Source organism: Cyanistes caeruleus, chromosome 2 (genome assembly GCF_971803275.1).
Source record: "Cyanistes caeruleus chromosome 2, bCyaCae1.hap1.1, whole genome shotgun sequence".
Taxonomy (NCBI): Eukaryota; Metazoa; Chordata; class Aves; order Passeriformes; family Paridae; genus Cyanistes; species Cyanistes caeruleus.
The window spans coordinates 138,736-157,610 of NC_141702.1; the positions used below are offsets into that span (position 1 = coordinate 138,736).

The window sequence follows — 18,875 nt, forward strand, 5'->3', positions numbered from 1 at the left end:
AGGCACAGAACAACTCCAACTGCCCTGGACAGCAGCACCTGGCTTTATTGGAAGCCCTTCTAGGTCTAGACCCCCTCCCAAAAAGGAGCTGTGCTGCAACAAGAAAAGGGGGGCAGGTCCCAGAAATCCCTCCCTGAAACCCCAGGCACAGGCCAGAGGCAGAAAGAGGGAGTGGTGGCAGAGAGGACACAGGAAGAAAAGAGAGAACAAAAGAATGGGCTGTAGGATGAAATAGAAAAACAAAACAAAACAGAAAAAAAAACCAAAACAAAACAAAACAAAAAAACCCACCAAAAACCACCAAAAACAAAACCAACAAAACCACCAAAAACTAAAACCCCCCACCCAAACCCAAAAGCTGGGATGGGCAGCAAGACAGAGAGGGATTGAAAAAGAACAGAGCCAAGGAAAGGGGCACAAGGATCCACTGGGAAACAAGGACACAGGGAAGAGCAGAGAGACAGATGGAATTAAAAAAGGCACGTGAGTGAGCTATGGAGAAGGACACAGAAAAAGGCCGAGTGCAGAATACAGAGCAAGGACAGAGGGATTCTGTCCTTGATTGGACAAGAGGGAAACAAGGAGCCAGAGGGGAAAGGACCACGCCAGGGGCCGGCAAGATGAACAAGATGGACAAGGTGCTTCTCCCTCTGGTCACTACGGCGAGTGCAGCTTCCTTGCAATTTCACGTCTCTTCCAAGCACAGCAGGTGAACAAACAGCAGCACAGAGCCGCCGGTCTCCAATGCTCCGCAATCTAGAAGGAAAAAGAAGGAAAAAGGTAAAAGACCAGTTCATTCTGCCACCAAAGAGAGTTGCTTATCCCAAGACACCTTATTCCAGGCACAGAAATTATTTCTGCCACTCAAACAAACCCACTCGATGGCAGCTACTTAAACCCTGTCTCAAGAATCACAGGGACACGAGCCTTGCAATTCTCAGGAAGGACTAGGCTGACTCTTCAAGATGTTCCCACCCACAGAAGCCAGTGATCCCAGCTTGAAACAGCACATTTCCTCCCAACCCCATAGAAATTGCCCTGTGCTGCCAGCACTGAGGCTGCTTCCACATGCAGGCAAAACAGGGCTGCTGCCAACACTGCCCTTTGGGCAGCAGCAGCAGCAGAAGCAGCAGAAGAAGCAGCAGCAGAAGGAGAAGCAGCAGCAGCTGGCAGGAATGTGAACAGCACTCCCTCCCCACTCTGCTCCCTTCTGGCTCAGCCCGGACTCCATGCAGCACTCAGCTGCAGCTGCGGGGAGCTCAAATTCCCCCCAAGAAAACTGGTAAAGCTTTCTTTGTATTTAAGTAATCTCCTTGACTTCAGTAGCAGTATCCATAAGGCACTGTAGTATGGATTTGGAATACGTGTCCAGTTGAAAACGTAGTGAACAGGTTTAGTGCAAGCCACAAAATGTTTTGAAGATTTATGGAACAGGTTGTTTTAGCCTGTGATTGGTAATTACAGAATGTACTTAAACTACTTAAGGGCCAACAAATGAAAAATTTATTCCTGAAAGTTATGTTCAAAAAGAGCAGTAAGTCACTTCTCATGCCAGGGTACACTGCAGGCACCTGGATAAATGTTCTTCCCTAAAAACTAAAACCCATGTCAAAGTTCTTGCCCTCTTCTCTGCCTTGTTACCAAGCAGAGGAAGCTGGACCTGAAGGAAGTTTGAAAGCCTCTCTCCTCTTGGGGTCTGTACTTAGTGAGAGCTTGTTATTAATCTGCAAAGCATTGTCTGGGGGGAGTTTACCAGTACCAAAAATGTGGACAGAACAAAGCTGAGACTCAGTACAGAACAAATCCTGTCACACTGATTATGTATAATGCTGGGGGGAAAATCCTTTTTGGTCCATAATGCATTACTGGCTGGGAAGGCAAATAGAAAGACAATATGAAATGAAAAGACCCAAAGTTCAATCAAGAAAGGAAGAAAAGGATGTAACTCTGTAGAACAGAGACTACCTAAGCTGGATGACAAAGGCAGGAACCTTACTGTCATCACCATTCACATCAATCCTGTTGAAGACTTGGTTGGTGAACTCTTCTAGTTCACTCACTAGTTTCATGGTCATCACCATTAATAGCTTGAAAAGCCTAAAATAAAAGAGCAAGAGTAAGAAGTTGCCTGACAAGTCCCAGACTGATTCTACATGTCAGCATAGATTCAGAATAAGACACTCATGCCTGGTACCTGTCCCATACAAATGAACCAGTATCATAGGAAAACAAAGCACAAAGCACTGAAGGGTGTGTAATAAATGGAATTGATTTGTGCTAACTAAATTGTAACTATTTGGAAAGTTATTATCAGAAGCAATCAAAAGAATCGGTGTTACAAGGCAGATGTGCCCCTTTACAGATGTTACATGTTAAAATTGAGGTAGAGGATGGAGTTTGGAAGATCAGTGATGTCCCAAGAGAAAAATGGCTCCGAGATAGACAAAATTAGAACTTTAGGCATGGGTCTAAAATCAGTAAATATCAGACTAATTAGTAACTCACATAGCACAACGCTTAGTACGCACGCACAAACCTGTAAGCTCATCCAAAGGACAACGAGGAAGAGGAGAAGCCTTCCCCAAAAGACCCCAAAAGAAGACTGGAGACCCCCTAACAACAAGTGAGGCGTGTGCTGTGAGGAAAAGTGACATAAAGTCAGAGAAATGGGAAATAGGAGGAAACTGATGGGAAACATGAATGAATATGTAGAAGCACACAGTATATGAGTTTAGCTGGAAGTGCTTTGTTTGGTACGAGGGGCAGGGTGGGGAACCCCCTCCGTACCCCGGTGGGTTTTGTACGTGAGGTGGGGTGAGAAGCCCTCCCCATACCCTGGGAGGTTTTGCTTATGCGTTAATCATACTTAATTACTGGCAAATTATATAAGAAAATTGTAATTTTTTTTTGCTAAATTGTATTCTTTTATTCCAAATTACTATTCAATTCACTAAATTGTATTCGTTTTTAATTAAACTATTATTAACTCAAGGGACCTAGTTGTCAAAATTCTAATTTCATTTATAACAGGTACAAAGGGAGTGTGGCTCTGGAGCATGGAATGAGAAGCAAAACCCAGAGGATTGGCCTAATTCTGCTGATGTATAGGTTAGGTGCTGCAGAAATGGCAGAATCAGAATTCAGCTAACTGATCCACTTTGGCCCACTTTGTGACCCAGTGTTACACCAAGCCTCAGAAACACTCTCAATCATCCTCAACACCTGACATTATAAAATTCCTTCGTTATACGCTGTGGTAATTTATTTCTATTCTTACTTTCACAATTTCTATTTACATATGGTTTCCTGTGTGCCTGGCTTCTCTCTAAAGCTCACTGGAAATTTATTTTCATCTTGAGAAACTTTAAGCCTTATCAAATTCCGTTTGCTAAAATTCTTATTCATAACTACATAGTGCAGGGCTCTCTTTTCTTTCAATACTAATTATTTCCTTTGTTTAAGCATGTGTCTGAAATATGTGATTCCAGAGCCTTTTTACTGATTGTAAGATTACTCATTTTCTAGTTTTCACTCTTTGATATTTGGTATTTTTCATTATTTTCCAAATGGTATTTTACTAAAACTAAGTATGATCTCAGCAATTTCCTAAGGTTACCAAAAAAGACAGTGAACTAAACCCTCAAAATTCAAAGGGCAATAAATTGCTTTCCATATATTGCTGCCCACAGGACTTGTTTCTCAAGAGCTCTGTGTTAGCCATTGCTATCTGTTGCTTCACTGTAATGTCTTTCTATTTCAATCTACTAGTAGAAGGCCGTATGTTATTACAGATATTGATTTTGGTTTGGTCTCTGATACCCAGCTCTAAAATTCTTATCCAGATGAGAATGCATTACTAACATCTTATTAGTGCTTTTATTTGTGAGCTGTTTAAGCTTCAAATAAATTTTAGCAATTTTAGCAAATCAATTTTATGACACTTCATATTCAGAAATGTAATTTATTTAGGGTCATTGATTTTTTCCTGCATCTTGGTAATTTCCCATTATCTGCAAAATAATCTGAATTTATAGCATAATTAAATCTGATATATTTATACTGATCTTTATGCCTGTAATTCCAGCCCCAACCACAACAGCCATTTGCATACAATCCTTTCCACTCTCAATCATTCTTCTTCAGGCTATTCACCATCAGAAATGTTCTGTTACATTGATATTTAGGAGCTGATTCTAAAAAGCAAACTGAGAGTAGCTCTCCAACTTCTCATAGGGAAAAGGACATATGAGGGACACATTGCAGAGGTGACAACTGACAGTCACAGAGTCTGAAACCTCGGAAAGTGCTCTTTAGGTTCCTGGCAGCTAAAACACTTTTATTGTTAGTTATGCTGTAAACCTTGTGCAGACTTTTAAATCTGTATGATTTACTGTCCATGATTTTCTAACTAAACTTGTTAGAAAGTTAAATTTAGGATTTGAATTTGGGTCCATTCACCACAAAACCTCGCAAATCTTGCAGGATTGGGGTGGTGACTGCTCTCAGCAAAGGTTATTTATTAATATTATGTCAAAGTTCTCTCAACTGCAGGCAGGAAAGGTGTGGGTTTGGGTTTGGAGCTTGGCAAGCAAGGCCTGTGTGACTGTGGATTTATTGTGTGCCAGTGAACCAGGGCTGGGACAAGGACTTGTGCAGGTACAGAGCTGGCACTGGAGCTGTTGCCCTTTGGAGTCATTTTAAAGGTCTGTTTCTATAACATTTTGAGGCTGTATCCAGAGTTCAATTTGCAGCTGGATCTCACTCAAAGTGCAAGCAGCCAGGTGAGGGTTCTTACCTGTCCAGCCAATGCCTTCTGCTCAGCCAGGCTGCAGTTGTTGCTGGCACAGACTGAAACTGGGGCAGCTTTTCCAGGGAACTGGAGATCAGTAAGGACTGGTGGCGGTGGCAGAGGCACAAGGTGTGCAGAAACCTGTGGACCAGTGTCTGTGGTGTCCAAACAGGAAATTTATAACACCACATTAAATTTGACCTTCTATCATTGACTTCTATCTGGGTTTCCTTATGTGGTAATGCAAACATAATGAAAGGTCAAGACAGGGGCATTAAAAATCCTGATGGTGCTGACAGGTGGGGAGGAGCTGCCATTCTACCTGGAGAAGCATTCCACTTCTGCAGGCACTGCCACACTCCCGTGGAGGCATTAGTCCAGCCTGGGAATGCTGACTGCCCTTTCCCAGGCTCGCACTGCCGGTCGTGGCCAGCTCTATACTGCATGGAATAGCCGGGAAGGGGGGGCTCTACACCACACAGGTGCAGCTGTAACAGGGCACCTTGCCCCCAGAAGAGCTTATCGGCTGCTTGTGAACTGGTGAAATAAACAGGACAAGCTGTCGTGTAGCAAGTTAGTTTGGTGCCGTGGGACCAACGCTCCAGGATGACAATGAACACCTCACTGTGGAAGTGAGATTGGGAAAGATAAGCTGGATTTCTGGTAGACACCTCACTTGACAAACTATAAAAGCTACACCAAAGTTTCCCAAAGCAGAAGTCTTCTGCTCATTCCCTGTAAATGTGTGGAGTTTCCCTCCAGAGCAGGGATGCCTGCTTTGTGGTTACTCCTCTGGACATTGAGTGAAAGGATTCTGTGTACAGTATTGTCATTTTGGTGGTAAATTCCATTTGACTCCTAATCAACACTTTCTTCTGCTAGTTTTAAAATAGGTACCTTGATATTATACTTTTATGTAATCTACTAGTAGTTCTTCTTTGTTTATACTGTGTAGTAACTCTGATTAAGACTTTTTGCCTGTTATCTCCTGTCAAATAAATAACTTATTTTATAAATTGACCTGATTTGCCATCCTTAGAACATGTGGGACAGAGTGCTTTCTTATATTTAAGCTGTTGCCAAAAATCTGAGGCTAAGGCAGGGCTTGCCTGAAGCTCCCATTTGTTTCATGACATTTTTGGTATAGTTGAAGACAGGACGGCAAACAACTTAGAGAAACAGACAAAAGGCTTAGCAGATTACCTGTGAAGGCCAAGTTTTCTCACTGAAACCTTCGACCCTTAGCCAATAGCTAACTGGTATGAGTGAGAAAAAATGTAGGAGAAAATAGATGAAAAATGGGGATCGCTGAAAGATATTAAAGGAGAAAGTATTATTTGTAATGCACTGGCACTGTATTTATGAAGGGAATAGCAATGGAGGGAACAGATGATAAAATGGTAATTTGAGAAATGAAACAAAGGAAAGAAATTGAATTGGTATTGTAGAATTGTCTCTACAATACAAAAATGACAAATTCAAACAATTAAAAGAATCCAAAGGAAACACAAAAACCTGGGTAGAAAATTTAGAATTGACATTATTTTAAAAAATCAGAGACAATCATATCCCAGGAACCTGATTTTAGAATGTTTTATGGAATTAGACAGTCTAAGTAGCTCCTACTTCTTATATTTACATTGTCTGCTCGTGGCAGGTCCAGCCTGTACTTCAACTTAGTGCCACTCTGAGCCCTCAGTCTGCAGGGAAATGAACACTTTTGGAAGTTCTTACAGCTCTATTTAATGCTTTAAGGGTTATGATGATTTTCTGGAAGAGGCTGTCTGTCTAAACATGTTTCCTTCCCTCTCCCTGTTAGACTGTACCTGCAGCAAGGCAGAGCTGACACCAGGGTCTGTAAAATCTGACTATCCCGTGTCTTTCCAAGACTGAAGCTGTTGGCTGTCAATGCTGGTGGAATGTGAGGTGCTAATGACTGAAATTTTTTTTTCCCCCTGAATCCCAAGACACTGAGCCCGTTAGAAGCTCCTTTCTTTGTGGCACCTTAGGGATACTTCCCAAGGTAGCAGGCATAGGAACCCGTTCTGTGTCAGCATGGGAACTGTCAGGACACACTGAGCACAGCCAGAGGTGCTGGGAAGGGATCTCCCTTTGGGCTGTAGTCACAGCTTAGGTCAGTGTGGTTCTTTGTGAACATTCCCATAGGACCATACACTTTGCGTTTTCCAGAATTCCACCAAGGACATGGTGCTGTAAAACCTTGGTAGCCACAGTTTGGAACTTTGTGAATTTTAAGTAAAGTTGAAGGGTTTATCCACTAAGAGAAGTAGTGATTTACAAATTAAAGCAGAGTGGTATTCCACACTAGCAATGTGGGATTGGTGCTAGCAGACCCCTATGCCAGATTTCCACTCAGGAGACCTATCCAGTGAGGCCACTGCTTTGTGTGGAAAAAAAAACAAACCAAAGATTCCAGGGTCCAGACTGCTAAACTGCAAGTGAGCATCTGTGCCTGTGGTGCTTACCGGGAAAGTAAGTATTAGCCAGTCTCCAAGCACTTGCCTGTATTCCAGGTAGTCACTCATCTATGGAAATGCATTTGCTTAGAATAACCTAGGGATATATGCAGCCAGTACATAACCACGTGTATTTCTGTTCTCAGCCAAATCAGGCTAGAGTCTTTTTATTACTTTCCCTTCTGGGAACTTTCTTTACTCAGGATTTTCCTAGGAGGCATCTGTAAGATGTCTGTATAATGTAATTAAGATGCATTTGCTGTGCATCCATACAGATGGGCTGCAAGCACAAGGAAAAGGTCTCACTTCAGAACAGTGCGTAAAATGAAATCTCCTATTATTATCACACATTTGTTAGTACATAAAATATATTTAATGAAAACCAAACGATCAAACAGTAAGTAGATTGATGAAGTTCAATACAGCATCACTTGTGCCCTGGCTGCTGCAGACATCTGACTGCACACACAAATGAACGTGTTTCTGGGGACCAGCTAGTGCTGTAGATACTAGTGCTGTTGGAGCTCGAAATCTAGGCTCTCAACAGGTAGATCTGAAGAATCTGGAGGAAAAGAAACTGCTATCTGATTCCTTCGGCTTCAGGAAGCCACAGTGGCATATGGTGAAATGTGCAGTCAGTTGGCTTCAAGATCTTTAACTCACATGACAAACAGTTACTGCAGAAAGAAAAATAAAAATCTATCAGAGGAAGCAGTTAACTAATAAAAGCGTTCACACATGGTTCCATGCAAGTTTCTTTATGCTGTTCCTCCCAAACCTTCTGTTTGTGAAGGTCTCATTCATTCAGGTTGCTTTTTCTCTGGCATTTCATCCGCATGTCTTGCATGAAGTTTCTGAAGGCTGGTTCTTCATGACTCTCCTCAGTCACTGGGGGGAAGAAACGACAGTTCAGCACTATTCTACTTCAGTTACTGACAAAAGTTAGAGTCAGAATAGTCAGAACAACATTAACATATAACATCTGTTGGATCTTCAACTACATGACAGGGCAAAGGAAATAAGTGATGCTAAATATCAGTGGAACAGGAAAAGAATGAAGATTAAGTCTGTGAGCTACAGAAGGGAAAAATCACCCTCCAGGAACTTAGAAGATGGCTCCAAGATCATGGTCACAGCAAAAGCAGAGAGCCAGGGGCAAAACTGTAAGGTCAAAAAGATGATAAAGCATCTGCGCTGAGGTTCTGAGGTAACTGTGTGCCTCAAGCCTAACAAGTTCTCCAGTTTATCTATGTTATAAACCTATTATTTACTTAAATAGAAAATTTACAACTGAACTCTCACGAAGGTTGGAGAGTGATAGCCCTAGACCAAACATTTCAGCTGGGCTTCTGCTATGGATTCTGATACATATATTTATATACAACTGAATGCTTGCTTGTTTTCTAGGCTTTACAGTCCATCCAGGTAATGAAATACAGAGGGGGATTCCTGCCTAGATGGGCAGCTTTCAGGCCTCATTCCCTCACCTTCATGGTCAATGTTATCAGTATCACTCTCCCTCTCTTCTTCCTCTTCGTTGAGAGATCCTCGTGTCAGGATTAGCTCAGAGGGACCCATTGCAGAAGCATCATCAGGTCCTTGAAGGGAAAAGAAAAGGCTGTACACAAACCAGCTTGCTAAAGGTAAGTTATTATTAACACTGACAACTTCTATCTGCACAAAAACACAACAATTAACACTTGCTCTGAAAGGACAGAAAACTGTTTGTGGATCCCAAAGACACAGAGAAGTCTTCATCAGCACATACCTCATGTAAGGAACAGTGCAGCCAACAGCACAGCTTTCCTGTATTCAATCTGTTTTACCTTTTCTAAAGTACTTCATTATTTTTAGTATGCCTGCTACTTTAGCTACACATCAGGGTTTTTTCCATGCCTGTCTCAGACACAAGAGCTAAGTGCAGCCAATCCCACAGAAACTGAAGCCCAGCTCCTCTAACATGGAGCTGCTTTCACACTTTTGGTGTGGGAACGGAGAAGCTCTACTCAACACAAACTCTTCAACACTCTTTAGAAAACTTCTGCAGTGAACTTAATCTTCCTGGTGAGGTACCTGCCAGTGTACTGCCTTGCACACACACACCGCCCATGTCCTTCCACAAGTGTTCCAGTTGCTCTCTCTTTTGTTTCTCTTGAGCTTCCTCCTGTAGATAAAGAGTTACATGTGGATTCTGAGAACACTTAAAACATCAGTAGAAAAGTAACCTCACCTAAACTCAGCAGTCTGTCCCCCAGCCAGAGTGCCATTCACTAAGCAGATCTTACATTACAACTAAGGTTACACAGAACTTTTGACCAAACATGGACAGCAACCTCCAATATGGTGGACTTCTTGAACATTTTCAGAAGCATCAGGAAGCCAAACTCAGTGCCTGCAGGATCTGTGCCTGCAGAGAACTGTCTTTTGAACAGCCGGGACTCAAGGTGAGAAGAGCTGATTTTCACACTGCAGATCAGTCTCTGTTACTGTCTAAGTCAAACCAGAACACTTCACTGGTACAAAAAGATAAAAGGATAGCCTCAACCAATCACTCAAGAATTTATTTTCAAGAACTCTCTATCCTTCTGAATGTGAGATACAAAACTATTTCCCAAGCATTTTCTCACAATTACCTCAAATACTAGCACTAAAGCAGCAAACAATATGTGTCTAATAAAACATCTTTATTCTTGTAAAGATAACCTCCACCACATCTAGAAAAAGAAAGGCAGACTTCTTCAGGACGGGAGTTTGCCAACACTGAGTATGAAATGAATGTATTCATAGTATGACACTAGTAAATGAAATGTTAGACCCTCTCAACATAAAGGCAATTGTGTACATAAAAGTGATCTCAAGATACACTATCTGGGTGTACAACACTTACTAGTGTTTTTCTCAGGCGCTCATATTCTGGACGATACTCTCTGAAAAGATAAGAGTGCATTCAGTTTGAATCAACACATGATTTACATTAAGTAAGGATCATCTCTTCCTTCTATCCCCAAAAAAATTTTTTCTAGGCTTTCATGTTTGAGAGACATTTCAGAAGGATTAACAGTACTTTTTACCCAAATTTGGATTCTGAAACCAATGGATGCAAAATAAGTGAACATACTTCATTGAAACAGCAAGAGTTCAAACCTTGATCACTGTATGGAATTCGAGAAAAAATATTACTTCACGTATTTGATGGCACAGATAGCTTTTACTTTTTCACTGAACAGCAAACACAAAAAATTCACCTCTGAATAGTTCCTTTACGCTGCCATTTTTTTATGCTGATGCTTGAGTTTATTAGAAACCCTAAACTACCTTGACCAAGGAAAGCGTAGAATCCTTCAAATCAAAGGAGTTACAAATCAATACCTTCAGGCTGTGTTCAGTGGGTTAACTATCCCCTCACCTCTCATATTCATCTACAGCTTTAGAAAGCTGGATAAAGAACTCATCCAGTCCTGTGCCGAGCACTGCAGAAACACCAACCACCTGCAAAAGAAACCACACACCAGAACTGGAGAGTAACTGAACCAGTTCCTAATAAAAAAACAAAAACCAACAAATGTTAGTGGTCTAAACAGCACCAGAATGTGCTGTAATACTTCTGCTTCTATCCATGCTGCTTTCAAACTCTTTCTCCACTTGCTGTTCATGTTGTTACCTCTGTTTTTCGGTTGTTGCTGGTTTTCTGTTTGGTGAGTTGTTGCAGTATTTTGGGGGGGGTGTTTCTTTGGGGAAGTGAGTTTGGGTTTTTGTAATGTTATAAATTTGTATTGTGATATCGGCTTTCGCAGATGAATATTATATGTTAAATACTTTTAGCTATGTATGTACTTTTTTCTTGCTAACAAATTTTAAGCTTAAAAGAATTTCCTAGGTACAGGGCAAGGAAACCCCAGAGGGCAAGGACAGTGGGGCCCAAGCTGCTTATCAGGAGAACAATAGAGCCCGAACTGTTATCAGCAGAAGATATGGGCCCGGACTGTTATCTACCCTGACCATTTGCAAAAGAAAGGAAACCAAACTCCAAAATAATGCTCATCAGCAAGAATAACGATGACCAGCAAAAATAAATGCTGACCAGCAGAAAATAAAAATTGTACAAAAGCATGATCTAAGAAGGCGGAACCAGGGAGGGGACGCTTTGAATATGCATTAAACCTTCACAGAAGGAGGGGATAAAAGGAGTGTTCCCAAGATACCAGGTGTGTTCCTGGCAAGCCGCCAGGGCACACAGCCATTTTAACCCTTTGCTTTATTTCTTTTGTCTCCTAATTGTCTTTTTGTTTATATTAAATTATTTTTATAATTTATTAAGTGAATCTCTTTTTTAATAGTAACAAGTTGAACATTTCAAGAGAAAGTCAGGTCTTTCTGTTGCTTACGTGTTTACTCTTAATAATCCAATCTGCACCAAGGGTTATAAATATTTAGTATGTATCAGTGTACTATAATTAGACAGCAAAATAGACAACAACTGACCTTCTGGCTCTGAAATTACATGTAATACTTTGTATTTAGCCACATCATCTTTTAAAAAGTCCACAGCTAACCCCAGAACAGCAAGAGGTGGAGAATTTCATCAGTTACTATGGCAATGCATTCAACATGCACATCTCCTTAATTTGAACTTGTCTATCATTACATTTCTGACCATTTGTTATGCCTGTATTAAATCAATTACCTAAAAATATATTTCATTAGGACTATTACCATCCAGAATCTATCATCTTCTAACAAAAATTCTTCCTCTTTTTCAAAAACAAGACAGACTCAACTACTCATTTTCAAAATGAAGACCTTTTGCAGTACAGCCTTGGACTTGACCATTAATACAGCAATCATGAGACAGCTCTCCAAAAGATTTTAAGTATTAAAATACTGACATATATTAATATTTATACTTTCCCTGCATTTAAGTGCAAGGTGCAGTCTATGCTATGATCATCATATGACCTGCTGTCCGGTCCAGCGCTCTGACGTGCAGAGAAATACGATCTAATTAACAAATAAGGAACAGGAAGTAATTAATTCTGTATATGGCACCACTACAACACCTTCTGAAATTCTGTATATTTTTCTGCATAGAACACAGTATTTTTGCTCTGGCTACACTATCTATCTGAATGGAATCACTTATTTTAATTGTCTTTCTTTTAATACTCATAAAGCCAAGAAGGCTTGCTTTTTCTTAAGTAAAAGCTGGTGACAAAAACAATTAGCTGAAACTTTTAGCCCAGACTATGGGAACAGTAACAGCCTTCAATGCATACGGTTTCCTGAGGAACTGGATGCTTTGTCCTCTCAAAACCTGGTTAAGTGAGAAAAAATCCCCCAACTTCTTGCCCAAGCAAATATGGGGAGGGTGGGAAGGAGAGGGTGATTGTTTGGGTTTGAGATTCTTTCCATTCTTCCTGTGTACTAAACTGCACAACTGTACTAGACACTTTCTGAAAAAGGAAAATTACCTCAGACTGGAAATGCTGCAAAAAAAAATGCTACCTCTTACCAGCCTATCTTCGCTTTCTTCTCATCATTAATCACAATCCAGTATGAAATTATTCAGGACTGCCACGCAGCGTGACAAGTTACTAAAGTTATTGTATCCAAATTAGAAAATCCTCAACATAGGTCATCAACAGATTACAGTTCAAAAGGGCAGAAAAGGGCAAAGACCCTTTATAGAAGGACAGAATGGTTAGGATTGGGTGATACCTCGGGAGATCATCTAGTCCAACTTCTATGCTCAAAAAGCAGAATTAACTAGAACAGGTTGCTCATGACTTTGTCTGTCTCCAAGGATGGGAATCTCTCTGGACTATCTGTTCCAGTGCTCAATCAGTAAAAATTAAGTAATCCTCTTCTGTTTAAACATAGCTTCCTGTATTTCACTTGGTGTCTATTGCCTCTTTTCCTTTCCCTGAGCACCAGTGAACAGAGTCTGCCTTTTGCCCTCCTTACACTCTACTCCTACCCTACATCATAAACATTATTCTTGAGCTTTCTTTTCTCCAGGCTTTTATGAGAGGTAATAAACAAAAAGAAGATTCTTACCTTCAGTGAACTGTAAAATTCATCCAACACTAAACTCATAGAACGAGTCAGGTTGCTGACATAGGAGGTCTCTTGATTCAGGGCATCCTGAAAAGTCTCAAAGTCCTGCATCCATTCCACTGCAAAACTATGGTCGATTATGTCAGTCTGGAAGGAGAAGGGAAAATATTCAGAAGTAATAATCTTAGCCATAGGCTGTTAAGTGGGCAAATAAAAAAATCCATGGTAAGCTTATTTTCAAAATGTTAAACTTTTCAAAACTCAGCCCTGGTCTGAAGTTTCTCAAGTTCTGCTTTTATCAAGCCAACTACGTGAACACCTGAAAAGAAGACAAACAACCACTCAGGCTTAAGAAGGCAACAAATGCTTAAGGAAACAATCGCAGGTCTAAAGCCTTCTATGATTTACTGCAAAGGAGCACTCAAGAATTGCATACTGTACCATAAAGTTTACAGTGTAAATAGGAGATCATATGACTGAGGCCAGACAAGAGCAGCCCTCACTGAAATCCCAAGCTTTCCTGATTGCTTGGGGGCTGGGGCAGCAAGTGCCACTTCCACACTGGGTAGCAGCCCATGGATGGGGTCTCTATAAACGTGAGCTATGTTGTGACCCACAGAAGTCACAACCCAAACTCAGTGCAAGACAATGGACACAAACAGGTGAGATGGTTCCACAGTTTTACATGGATTCATATGCAAACAGTCTATTAAAAAATTTCGTAAGTATCTTACCACAGGCATATCCACTCTTAGCACAATATGAGGTGCCTAAAACTCTGATATATTTCATTTCCCTGCACCAATGGGGAGGAGAAAGATAAAGTATTGCCTAGCATTACTCACAAGATTTGAGACAGAACTGAATCCACCAAGGGGCAAAGCCTGAGTACTTAGAATTCTATAAATAAAATAAAATCACCTCTACAAATTGGTTTTGTTCCCATCTGAAAATCTTAAAATTCTAAAATCTGTTTGTCACTGCACATGTATCAGTTGCCCAGGATTCTTCCGTTTATATCAAGAGTCAATTTTAAAAAATATAAATTTAATTACGTTTTGTTAAATTCTTAAAATGCTGTTGCCTTTGCTCTTTAGCAAAGGCAAACATGAAATTAAAATGATGTTTCAAGTTATGAATCCTAAGCCTCAGGCCTACCTTTCCTTACATACACTGATCAAGTCCCACTTTCAGTCTTTTAAAAGGTGTATTTTCTTAAGAGAGAATTATTTTCCTACCTCTTGCCTTTTCCTATGGGGGAAAAAAAAAAAAAAAAAAGCAGCTTTGTAAAATTATTATCTAGCATTAGAGAGAAAACAGCATATAAAACCTTGCTCAGAAAGCAAGCAGGTATCAAAGCATGGTTTGGGTCAGTGGGCAGATGGGTGGAGTTGGGGCACAGCAGACACTAGTCCTGCTTGGCTGGTGTAAGGGAAAATGGCACAGTCAAGGCATGGCCTATGGGAAATGTCTATGTGTGCAGAGAGCTTGCTGTGTTGGGGATACAAATACAAATCATGTCTGTGGGGAGCAGCACTCACACCAAAAATCTAATGGCATGCTTTTAATATCTGAAATGATTATGTTTAAAGAGACAGCTGTTAAAAGCATTCCTTTAAGACTGTAAGTGCATTACATGACAGTGGATGTGTATCTTTAGCATCTGCCTCCCAGCAAATACTGGATCAAACATCTTTTGCTAAGTTTTGCCTGGTACAATATGTGGGAATCCTTCCTCAAAACATGCAGGTGTTACACCATTCCCACTGTGTTCCAATAGTCAGCCTGCTGCTGAGTAGAAACAGTAAGGAAGACGACAAACGTCATGTGGAAACAGGGTGCGTGACAGCAGATTCCGTAATGACCTCCCTCTTACGTTACAGGGTTAAGTTTCCCTACAGCCCAGGCATAAGTTCTCAAATGTGTTTTGAAGTGTTGGTATCCTATCTGACGTGAGGGTTTGGGTGCAACTGCCCATCCCTGATTATGCTTGTGCATTTGAATACCAGATTAAAAACCCCTTTTAGATTTGGTTGTCGGCCTGCAGCCCCCCCCAGTCTCTCTCTTTTCTAGAAAAAACTATTATTGTGGTAAAACAAAGACACCACACCGAAGAAGCTAAGCAGAACAATGTCCCACTAGGAAATGGAAACCAAAGCTTTAACTTACTTTGTTCATAACTACGATGAAAGGTAGCTTTGTCTTGTACAGGATACTGGGCAGGGAGATACAAAATGAAACTTTAACATTAATTTAAAACTCACTAGAATAGAAAGCAAGTTAAGCATAAGGCAGACAAGACTTGTGCAAAACTGAATACATTTGACATCAAAAGATAATTATTTTCCTCTGCACCAATCAAATTTAATTTTCACCCATGTCCTGCTTACAATTGTTGAACAAAATATGCCTCCCCAAGATGTAAGCACATGTCTTTGAGACAGAAAATCTCTGACACACGCAGTTTATTTTCATTAACATTTTCTATGACTCTGTTTTTAATTCCCTTTGCATTCTGCATTTGACTCAGACCTCGAGTTCTGAGAGATTGTGAACTGAGCGACAAATTTAAATAACACAGAGCATCAAGAAAAACTACCTCGACACAAGAGTTCACACGTTCATTTCACTGTATATGTGCTATCACCTTTTGCTCAAACTAGTGTCAGAAAATGCAGCACGCAATAAGACATTTTGCACGCTATTACAGTGATACAGCTCCTGACCTTAATGCAAGGATTGCAAGGGCTTTTGAAACCTTTTACCAACATTTACCATGAATTACGACAGCTCTAGATATCCTGATCATTCTATAGGTATTTAGTCCCTGATTTAACATGAAAGAAAACAGATAAATTCATGTATGAGAAAGAATGCAATAAATCAAGAACTCTTTGCTATGCTGAACTCAAAACAAATCTTGAAGAATCTCTTAAAGTATCAATAACATTAAAAAATAGAATAAGAAAGTATGTGTTTACAAGAAGGAACTTAAACTAGGCTATCTTGATACATCTCAGATAAATGGGTTTATAAGCAATAGGCAATGTTAAATCTATTTGTAATCAGCATTCATGACACCATGGTCTCATGGATTATTTAATGCTTTCAGTGGGAGTTCTGAGCCAATGACCTCCAAATGTCCACTGGCACCTAAATTACTCTGCTTTTTCAAAGAGAGAATCACTAAGAGAATAACCAACCCAGTAGATTAAGTGGATATGAGACACCCAAGTGCAAAACCAACCATACCCTGGGCTGCATCGAAAGTAGAATGGGCAGCAGGGTGAGGAGGGTGATTCTCCCTTTTTACTCTGTTCTCATCCCACCTGGAGCACCGCACCCAGCTCTGGAAAGCACGGTACAAGGAAGACGTGGACCCATAAAGTGAGCCCACAAGAGGCCATGTAAACCATTAGAAGACTGGAAGGACTCTCCTATGGAGATGGCCATGCCAGAGAGTTGGGATTGTTCAGACTGGAGAATGCTTCAGGGAAGCTTTATTGCAGCTTTTCAGTATACGGAGAGGTTTATAAGAAAAATGGAGAGTGACATTTTGCCAAGGCTCGTAGTGATAAGACAAGGAATAATGGTTTTAAGCTAAAAGAGACATTGCCCCATCCATGGAAGTGTTCAAGGACAGGTTGGATGAGGCTTGGACCAACCTGGTCTAGTGGAAGGTGTCCCTGCCCATGGAAGAGAGAATGGACTAGATGGCCTTTAAAGGTCCCTTTAAACCCAAACCGTTCCATGAATAAAAATAACGATTAAACAGACACAGTAGTTGAAGCAGATAGGCTGCATTTACAGCTTTTCTTACCTGCAGGCATACAGCATGTTGGACATAAAAGTGATAGGGTTAGTACTGCGAGAGGTGTCCATCACATAGACAACAACTGAAGGAAAAGAGGAAGCCTGGGAATACAAAATAAAAGACAATTTAATTAGAAGCTCACTGCTCAACAGCCAAGTCATTCCCACAACTTCACTGTCCAGTCATGTCAAAAGCACTTACCAAGGCCTCAGTTATGATGGTTCCCGATGCTGACCAAGTAAATACCTCAATTTGCCCTGGTGTGTCAATAATAACATACCTGGTAAGAAGTTACCCCCAAACAACAATAAGGTAAAATTAGTTAAGCACAAGGTCCTGTTCTGACTAGATTATTATCAGCATACAATGGCAAATGACATGATTATTCTATAACAGATGAGAAAAGCTTCTCCCAAACACTAGTGAGATTTATGGGCATGCCTGAAAATCTCCTGTGTGAATTCTGTAACTAAGAAACATGTACTCTTATGAGATGAAGGCATCAATTTGACAGACAGTAGTGCAAAATCTTCAGAAAAAGAATTAATTGCTGCCTATTTGAACAGTGTGTGAGAGAAAATGTAAGACAAGGAAAGCAGGATAATAAGCGGGCTTTTTTTTTTTTTTTATGTATCCAAAGAAAATCTTATTTATCCATTCTATGCCCTTTTCCACATAAAATTTCCACCAAGGCTGAAAAAAAACAACTAGAAAACATTCAGAGAAGCTTTTTAGAATTTTGTGATTTTCCCACAATGATACCAGAAAAGCGCAACTCAGCAGAACGTACTTACTTGGATGCGTTCTGTCTTTTTTCAATAAACTTCATCACCTGATTGAAAAGGCAGAAGTATATTTTGTATTTAGGCTCACAACAGGAAACTTTAATCTTCATTTCATAGCAGAAACTACATTAATTTGCACAGCTGCAGGTGAATATCAAAAGGTTAAAGTCTCTACGCTTTTCAGAGTGTGAAAATGCCCTACTAACAAGGGGTGAAAAATGCTCAGACCCTGCATAGGTCAAAGACAACCTTGATTTTCTGTGTGTTCTAGTACTTGACTGAAGAAATTAGTACCTGACTAAAGGCAGTAGTTCCCTGCCTTTTCACCAAGACACTGTCTCAAAATCCGACATCAGACCCCAGCCAGAGCTGATTTAGTGCTATGATTTAGGAGGGCTGTCACTTATCAAATAACCCCAGGAAAATTTAACAGGTTTCCAGAAGTGAGCTTTCATACTTCAAAACCAGAGCATTCACATGAAAGACTTTATAGGAAACATGGTGCAACAACAGTCCTATACAAAGACTGAAGAATGTTCTTCAGTTACATGTGACTTCTTAATCACACTTTTAAAAAAGCTGAAAAACTGAGATCTCTCATATGAACGCTTGGTTCTGTATGGAGAATAATTCCCCAGAAATATCAGAAGGCTAACCAAACACAGTGTCCTCTGAGATTCAACATACACAAACTCCCAACCCCCGGCTCCAGCACAGCATAGGAACACCACATAGAAACAACCTTGTACCTGGTCAAATCTTGTAGCAAAGAGATTGAGAGAGGTCACTATTCCGCCATTGGGGCCCAGCCCATATCTGATGCTTCATTTAGGAAAACAGATGGTTATGCAGACCCCAGAAGTCGTATTTGTCAACTCTGACAACATATGCACGCTGGATACCTTGAAATTAAGAGACAATAGTCCCAGTACACAATTACATCTTCTAAGTCATTC

At 40.5% G+C, this 18,875-nt stretch overlaps 1 protein-coding gene across 4 annotated transcripts in view; it reads right to left on the reverse strand.

Annotated features, from left to right (window-relative positions):
- Positions 1–20: 20 nt before the first annotated feature.
- The window catches only part of GPN1 (GPN-loop GTPase 1), a 21,207-nt gene continuing 2,352 nt past the window's right edge, over positions 21–18,875 (reverse strand). The window contains exons 4-15 of one of the 4 annotated variants that reach the window (XM_086875229.1): positions 18,669–18,735; positions 17,929–17,966; positions 17,336–17,414; positions 17,141–17,235; positions 15,490–15,535; positions 13,321–13,467; positions 10,673–10,755; positions 10,154–10,193; positions 9,340–9,430; positions 8,754–8,864; positions 8,045–8,154; positions 21–756 (exon numbers count right to left, since the gene is read on the reverse strand). In XM_086875229.1, coding sequence (XP_086731355.1) covers positions 8,063–8,154; positions 8,754–8,864; positions 9,340–9,430; positions 10,154–10,193; positions 10,673–10,755; positions 13,321–13,467; positions 15,490–15,535; positions 17,141–17,235; positions 17,336–17,414; positions 17,929–17,966; positions 18,669–18,735 — 889 coding nt within the window. In that variant the 3' untranslated portion in view covers positions 21–756; positions 8,045–8,062. Of the gene's footprint in view, positions 757–7,616; positions 8,155–8,753; positions 8,865–9,339; positions 9,431–10,153; positions 10,194–10,672; positions 10,756–13,320; positions 13,468–15,489; positions 15,536–17,140; positions 17,236–17,335; positions 17,415–17,928; positions 17,967–18,668; positions 18,736–18,875 lie in introns of those variants that run through there. The other 3 variants (XM_023924130.2, XM_023924131.2, XM_023924129.2) reach the window with 3 other exon arrangements.